This window comes from Photinus pyralis, unplaced genomic scaffold, assembly GCF_008802855.1.
Source record: "Photinus pyralis isolate 1611_PpyrPB1 unplaced genomic scaffold, Ppyr1.3 Ppyr1.4_LG6, whole genome shotgun sequence".
NCBI lineage: Eukaryota > Metazoa > Arthropoda > Insecta > Coleoptera > Lampyridae > Photinus > Photinus pyralis.
The window spans coordinates 7,827,056-7,835,165 of record NW_022170663.1 but is presented as its reverse complement, the minus strand read 5'-3'; the positions used below and the strand labels follow the sequence as shown (position 1 = coordinate 7,835,165).

Here is an 8,110-nt window from a genome sequence, read left to right as displayed (position 1 = left end):
GCATTGTTTAATTTGTCCATTAAATTAGCGAACATTTTTTAGATTATTTCAATTCTAGTGTATTTGACATCACGCATTGAATTGAAGATAATTAAAAACATTTTGTTGTCTATAGAAATGCGACCTGATAATGCATAATTCTACAATATAAAACATTTTGTTGAATGCCTCTACTAGTCCAGTCAAATTATCATAATACCTTGCAGCAGATGTGTCATTCCTATTTTTCTTTTTAAATTGTTAGGCTGAGTATGGATGTGAAAAATCCAAGTTTTCGACATTGAAAGACCTGTGCGATAAAGTAATTACAGTCGTATACTTTTTTAAACTAGACAAAATTTGTGACAATTCAAGCCCTTAACCGGCTCTGTAAGTCTAATAGTTTTGGAGATACAGCGTTTCAAAAATTCGTAAATTCTTCAGTTTTAATCCAATTTGCCTTTTTTCGCATAATAATCTCATGAACATGTTTATAATTTTGTTCGTTTGGGGGGATTTGTGGTGAGGAGTCTCCATAAATCCGCACAGAAAGAGCTAGAATGTTGATATCCTCTGGATCCCCGGCTTCTCCCATGATAAGGAAGTTGTCATCTTCTTCTTCAGCAAGATCCACTACCAGTTGCATGGATTGCGAAATCTGTGAATTTTTTTCCTTTTGCCTGACCCTGCTCGACCATTCAAAAGGGACACGAATATAGAAGATCTGTGACAGTAGCAGAAAGCTTACTCACTACACTATGGTTTGAATTATCACTGAATAAGGCATCATAAATAAACATAAATATTTTTTCACTAAAAGACAAAAATCAATATTTAATTTGCTTTCATTATCCGCAATTTTTGGCACTTCTTCAACAACAAGTTTATTACGACTCACGACTTACAACAATTCATCATGCATATTTGGTAAGTTTAGTTTCTGCGAAAAAAACGCAAATTGTGATAAAACTTGTAAAACTAGTAAATTTACCGATAGTTGAAGCGCCTTATCTCGGAAACTATTAGACTTGCGGAGATCGTTGTGGGCTTAAATTGTCATAAATATAAATTTTGTGTAGTTCAAAAAATTATACGACAATAATTGCATTAAAATCAGTCCTTCAGGAATAAAACTTACAAAAACCAAAAAATGGTAAGAAAAATGACATATTTTCAAGTGCTGTGTCGCTCGCACAGGTCTTTCAATGTCGAAAACTTGGATTTTCCACATCCATATTGATCCTAACAATTTAAAAGAAAAAATAGACATGACATATCTGATGCACGGAATGCCCATTTTTTTGTCTAATTTGACTGTACTATACAAGTACCAGCGAAATAACTTTTTCCTCCAGAATGTTTATTTTGGAACACCCTCTATTAATTTAATCAGTCCTGTTTTCTACAGATAACCTGCACGTTAGGTGGTTTAACGTTAGTAATGCATCACACAGCTGATTTCGCATAGATAAATAACACAGTAATCAACCCTTAATGTATCCAGGCTATCTGTAGAAAATGTTATGCACTAAATAACGTAAAATAACGTGTTTTAGCAGATAACCTACACGGTAAGTTTAACGTGTCGAATGCATAACAGGTCTGAATATTTCTCAAAATGTACGCCAGTGGCGTAGTAAATTCGCCAATTGATCTATGGAGAAAAGTGTATGGTCAAAAAAATGTACGTAAGTTGTACAGGGATTTCGCCGTCAGTGGGTAAATATGATTGCTTTGGTATTCTGGAACAGGAAATGCTACATGGGGCTATACAGAACAAAACGAAGCATTGACTGCCAAAGGGAGTTCTTTTGCAGCAAATTCGAGTGGGAAATCATTGACGATCCTCCGTACACCCCTGATTTGCCTCTCATTGTCTCTTTTTGTTTCCCAACTTGAAACAACACGCGACGAAGAGCTAAAAGCAGCTGTCGATTATTTCCTGTGCAAGTCGGGGGAGAGTAGTACGACGTGAGTGTGAAAAAGCTTTCGGAATCTTGACTACGTTAAAAAAAATAACAAAAAGTCGAAGATTTCAGAATATGTAATTGGTTGCAATAAAATAATGTATACTATGTAAAAATCCTCGTATATATTCTGAAAAAAACAGAGTGGGAGTAGGAGTTCCCGCCCGTTAGTTTCCTGTTTTGCTCAATAAATGTGAGCACTCTTATTAAATCGCACTGGAATGTTATATGAAACATATTATTTGTGTTACTCTAAACCCTGTACTTAAATGCCTTCCGGAGTAAGTATAAATAATCATGAATATCATAAATAATGACTTTGTCCAAATACAGATAATTTGGAAATATCCAGCTTACAAAAATGGCAAACCATTAAATTTAATCTCACTTTGGCTGGCTGGCTGGATGGATGGCTGGCAGCAAATGCTGGCCCGTAGAAGAACGCTTGTAGAAAAACAGACATATTAACAACTATCGGGACGGGGCGACATCTGGGCCCCATTCTCCAGCGTGATGTACTAACCTGGTGATTTTTCAGGCTTCTACAGGTTTGGTCCGATTGTTTTCAAATTAGTGTTGTCGGAAAGATCTTGTAAACACGTACAGCGTCTGTGTGGTGGAATTTTTTTTCCTATGGGTGAAATTAACCGCCTTTTGCAAGGCGCGCGTCTTCGAGGGGTGGTCGACTTCGGGCGACCAAAAGGTATCAGCCGTTGCGAATTTTGTCACTCGGTTTAAAGTTTCTTAAAGCTCGGGTCACGATCTCTCTTCCTCGTTTCGCCAATACAAGTGCAAGTTATGAGAAGTGCCTCAAAAATTGAGGTGCCATTTTGTGGAGAGTTTATAGGAAAATTCACCAAAATGCGAATTGCTGGTCAACGGGACGTCGAAAGCAAGTACCGACAAAGGGAGTGTCGTTGCCCTCGACTGCAAGATTTTACTGATGGACGAGTCAACACTTGTGACTCAACAAAAATGCGATGAAAGTCCCTTCGATCTCACACGAGGACTTTGGTAATTTAGGCAATTTAGTATAGAATGTAATGCTGGTTTCACTAACTGAACTATTTTAGCACTAATATACCGTATATTTCTAATTCATTCGAATGTAGTCGTTTTTAAGAACAATATGTAGAACGTTGTTAAAAGTTGAAGTAATGTTCTGCACTGTTCCTGGGGTGCACAATATACGACAGTATAATAATTAGTATTTTTTCTAACGAAGAAATTCATTGTGGCATGTTTCATTTCACTCAATTGAAATAGTCCTGGTCGTTCTTGGCAATTATTGACCTGTCCTTAAGGGTACCTATACAACTCCCGTACGTGATTGGAGGATTTTCTATTCTTTAGATAATCGAAACACGCCGTAGAGAATTAAATGTAATCATATAAATAAGTTGGAAAATTTCATCAAAAGCTGTTCGATGACCCCTCACTGTTGTCGGGTTCGCGAATATTAAATAATCAAATCGAAAACGTCTGCCTATTCATTATACTATTTATAAATAAAGCTCATCTCATCGATTGTATGGATACGGAAAATTCGAGAATAATGGAAACTGGATATCAATATTCCTTCTCGCCCAAATTCAAGTTTCTCGTGCATTAATTTGAATTTAAGTGTCCTTGTAATCAATTTTTTTAAATTTTTATTAAAAATGATTTATTCATAAGGAAAACTAATTTAACTCGGAGAAATGGAAATGCTACAAATGCAAGAGACGGGTCAAAGACCTAATGAAAATATTTCATTGTATTAAATACACTGATCTGTATAATTACAGTTACTACCCCAAAATTAACAGCGAAAGTATGACAATGAAATTTATTGTAATTTATACCCATATATCACATCAGAGCATCGACTATTTCGGTGAAATTATTGTACAACTATGTAAATAATGATTACGTAAACTCTACCCACTATATAAACCCTTGCGAGCCCAAAACTAACCACTGTAGCAGCTCTTTCAAGCCAAGCACTATGAAACTGGTAAATACATTCACATTTTAGATACCAAACGTTACCATTATTTTCTATAGGTTATCCTGTCTGTTCTTCTCTGCGCCGTCTTCGGTGCCGAAGTTAAACCGGTAGAAGAACCGAGCAAAGTTCCAGTCGCCGCCCCGTACTCCGCTTATCCATACGGAATCCACGGATATCCGGGATATCACCCGTTCAACGGATTCGCCAGTTTCCCCTACACGCATAGCGCTTACAGCTCTCCCATCGCCAAAGCTGCCTACAGCCACCAGTACCACTTCGCTGGACCCTTGGAAAACTCCGCAGTCCACCCATATCCCGTTTTGCACGGCTCGCCATACGGTGTTGCTCCCGTCCCAAGCCACTTCGGGTACCCAGTCGCCTACGATGCCTCGAGACCTGCCGATTTTGGACGTAGCGTCCAGAGCAAAACAGAATAAGTTTTCTATATTCGCTGTCATTCCTTTTAAAATGCAATAGTTACTAAATAAACAGATACTCAACCTAGTACTATTATTAATTATGAATGCTAATAATGCATACGATTTCCACGTCTAGCTAAGTCACAGTAATAATTCTTTTACATAGGTACCTATACATGGCAAGAAATTCAAAATAAATTGAATGAACTTAAACAAGAGTGCAGAAAGGAATTCGGAATTACCTTCAAGAGAAAATTTATTTTTTTTATTATTATTGGAATGTTGCTCCAAATTCTTTTCAGAGAATGATGTCAATTGCTTTTTTTTCTGGTTAACCACTATCATCTTGTTTTTTATACCTAGATGACTTAATAGTGCTAGGATCTTCTGAAAATCATCATTTGAAAAATCTTAAAGAAGTTTTTGAAACTAGGAAATTTAATCTTAAATTAAATCCCTATAAATGTCAATTCTTTAAAAATGTAGTTACGGACACAAATGTATTGATAAAGGAATATTACCACAGACGATTCGAAATTTGAAATTATTCGAAATTACCCTCAACCTAAAAATAAGGATGCATCCAAACGTTTTATTGCATTTTGTAATTACTGTAGAAGATTCATTCCTAATTTTGTGAGCATTGCATATCCATTAAATAAATTAACAAGGAAAAAATGGTAATTTAGATGGACAGATGAATGTAAATTAGCTTTTAATCAACTTAAATCATTTCTTTGTGAACCTCCAATTCTTCAATGTCCTGATTTCTCAAAACCATTTATTATAACGGTTGATGCAGCAAAACATGGAACAGGTGCTATACCCTCACAGAAAATTAACGGCGAAGATCACCCCATATCTTATGCGCCATAAAGTTTGACAATTGGAGAACTTAACAAATCAACTATAGAAAAAGAATTAACAGCTATTCATTGGGCTATAAAGTTCTTCAATCCATACATTTTTGGTTCAAGATTTACAGTTCGATCAGACCACAAGCCTTTATCTTATTTATTTTCTTTAAAAGATCCTACGTCTAAATTAGCTCGAATGCGTATGGATATTTCAGAATATGATTTCGAAATTGAATGCATTCCTGGAACGGATAATGTAGGTGCGGACGCATCGTCTAGAATTGATGCCACTTCCTCCTTGGCTTCAATTGTACCTTTTATTTTTCTCCATTATTAAGGTTTTGGAAACATTCTTCATATTTTCCCTTGGATTTTAAAGGTGTTAGATTTTCAATTGCCTCTTTGGCTTTGCCAGAAAATTTAGAAATTTTGTCCCTTCGTTTGAACTTTTTGCAAAACGGTTTCACAGCTTGTTTATTTGGTTATGGACAAACCGTTGTTATGGTAATTATATTACATAATTCCGGGTAAAATGATTATATTTTCAAATTAAAGTAGCAATTTTAAACTATTATAGACTTATATCATATTATATTAGTCGATATAAAATCTGATTAATATCTTTTAATTCCGAAGTACACAAAAAAATAGCATGTTCTACACGTAAGAAAAGTGGTTTTCCAGCTTGTGAAAATTGCAACTATTTTCACTAACTGGAAAACTGTCATTTTTCTTTACTTGTAGAACTATAGAAACCAATTTCGAAAGAAAATTCAAAGAGCTGTAACTTTTGAACTAGTAGCCCAATCTTGGAACTGTTTGAAATTATGGATTCTACAGGCCACATTTTATAAGAAAATTTTTTCCGGGTCGATCTGAGACAATTTTTTTTTCGGGGTTCAAAAAAAGGCAGTGTAAAACCTTCCTGTTTTTACCAAAAATCGACTGCACCAAAATTTCTCGGGAAAACACTTTTTCTTATTAATTTGGTGCGTAGAATCCAAAACAATTCGTACTTTTTCGATCAGACTTCTCAATCAAAAGTTATAGACTAGAAACCAATTTCGAAAGAAAATTCAAAGGGCTGTAACTTTTGAACTAGTAGCCCAATCTTGGAACTGTTTGAAATTATGGATTCTACAGGCCACATTCTATAAGAAAATTTTTTCCGGGTCGATCTGAGACAATTTTTTTTCGGGGCTCAAAAAAAGGCAGTGTATAACCTTCCTTTTTTTACCAAAAATCGACTGCACCAAAATTTCTCGGGAAAACACTTTTTCTTATTAATTTTGGTGCGTAGAATCCAAAACAATTCGTACTTTTTCGATCAGACTTCTCAATCAAAGGTTATAGACTAGAAACCAATTTCGAAAGAAAATTCAAAGGGCTGTAACTTTTGAACTAGTAGCCCAATCTTGGAACTGTTTGAAATTATGGATTCTACAGGCCACATTCTATAAGAAAATTTTTTTTCCGGGTCGATCTGAGACAATTTTTTCTTCGGGGCTCAAAAAAAAGGCAGTAATAACCTTCCTTTTTTACCAAAAATCGTTCGTCCGACGCGACGTTTACGTTTACGGTGCGAACTCGGTGTGGATATGTTTGGCTATTGTGGTCGCGAGCATAATTGGTTACTTTGTTTTTCTACCCACCTTGGTCAACCTGAAGAGGCCCAACGTGTGCGAGTACCCTCACCTGCGATTTGATAGGAGAATTCAAGTAATCGCGTCGTGTCTTTACACCATCTAGAACTATTTTTTTACTCAGGGTGCTGTCTCACTTAAAAACTTTTAATTAAAATTTCAAAGGACCTACCAGACATTGCAAAACTCAAATGCACTGGAAAGTATTTTTTATTGGATCATCACTTTTGTATATCAAGCGTTATATTACAGTTTAGAGCAAAATCACTTTCGAACATTGATAACAGCAGTTGGTTGGCCAAACACTAAGTCGGGAATCTATAAAATTGTCCACTGTTAAATGTAATATCCTCCATAGTAAGGATAGGAATATCCCGACGAGTATCCGTAGCTGTAAGGGTAAGAGCCGTAGTAAAATTGAGGACGTGGTCCGGGTGCGGCCACGGCCAGGGCAAGCAACATGGCGAAAACCAGAATTAACTAAAACTGATTAATTACACTTTATACTCGTACAATGCGACTTACCAATTTGAACATGATCTCTGTATGTATTCGAACACACAATGCAATTGTCCAAAATCCAACCGCTTATATACCTAGTGCTTACCACCGCAAATGACTGATCATTCATCGCTCATCAAAATGTCGCACACGTACCTTTCTGTTCAATTACATGAATGCAAACACGAAACAAATTTGCGCAACGTCAAAAATCGGCCTCATTAGCATTGGAAGTGGGTTACTAATGAATTATGTGTTTACAATTATACTTGATAATGCACGTTACGTGATCGACATCAATTAGCAGAACAAGGATGAGTTGTCAATGAAACTGAAAGTGGCGATTTGGCAAAAACCAAATATGTTCTTCAAAAACTTGTGACCTTCATTCTCAAATCTGTATTTTAACCACGACCCAGTAACAGGATCCGTGTTTTTTACGGAAATGCACGTTTTGAAGCACCAGGAATCCGAATCAAACAAACTTTCGATGATGTCAATATGTCGGTCTGCTTGTCTGTAGGTACTTTCCCCCAGCCCAGGTTTATTTGCCAGTAAATTACGTACTACAGGATGAGTAGAGAAACTTACTTATTTCAGTTGGTAGTACTGAAGCGATGACTGTTGGGTTGGCAGCAAAGTCATCCGAAAGGGTGTTGATCCATCCCCTCTAACTAATCATTCATTCCGTGCCCATTTCAATCTTGATCCCCGTGCCCATGTTCCTGGCCGAGTTTTTTTATGGGTAAATAAC

The 8,110-nt window shown here is 36.3% G+C and overlaps 1 protein-coding gene and 1 long non-coding RNA gene across 2 annotated transcripts; one reads left to right on the top strand and one right to left on the bottom strand.

The window, feature by feature from the left end:
• Nucleotides 1-3,889: 3,889 nt before the first annotated feature.
• LOC116174804 lies at nt 3,890-4,396 on the top strand. The gene is made up of 2 exons (XM_031492795.1): nt 3,890-3,942; nt 3,993-4,396. Exons 1-2 carry the CDS (start codon nt 3,934-3,936, stop codon nt 4,371-4,373), a joined length of 390 nt encoding a protein of 129 aa, XP_031348655.1. The 5' UTR covers nt 3,890-3,933; the 3' UTR covers nt 4,374-4,396.
• Nucleotides 4,397-6,948: 2,552 nt separating this feature from the next.
• Nucleotides 6,949-7,538, bottom strand: LOC116174288. The gene is made up of 3 exons (XR_004146080.1): nt 7,381-7,538; nt 7,028-7,335; nt 6,949-6,963 (listed from the first exon to the last, which is right to left on the bottom strand). It is a non-coding gene; the product is annotated as an uncharacterized LOC116174288 (long non-coding RNA).
• Between the last annotated feature and the right edge of the window lie 572 nt (nt 7,539-8,110).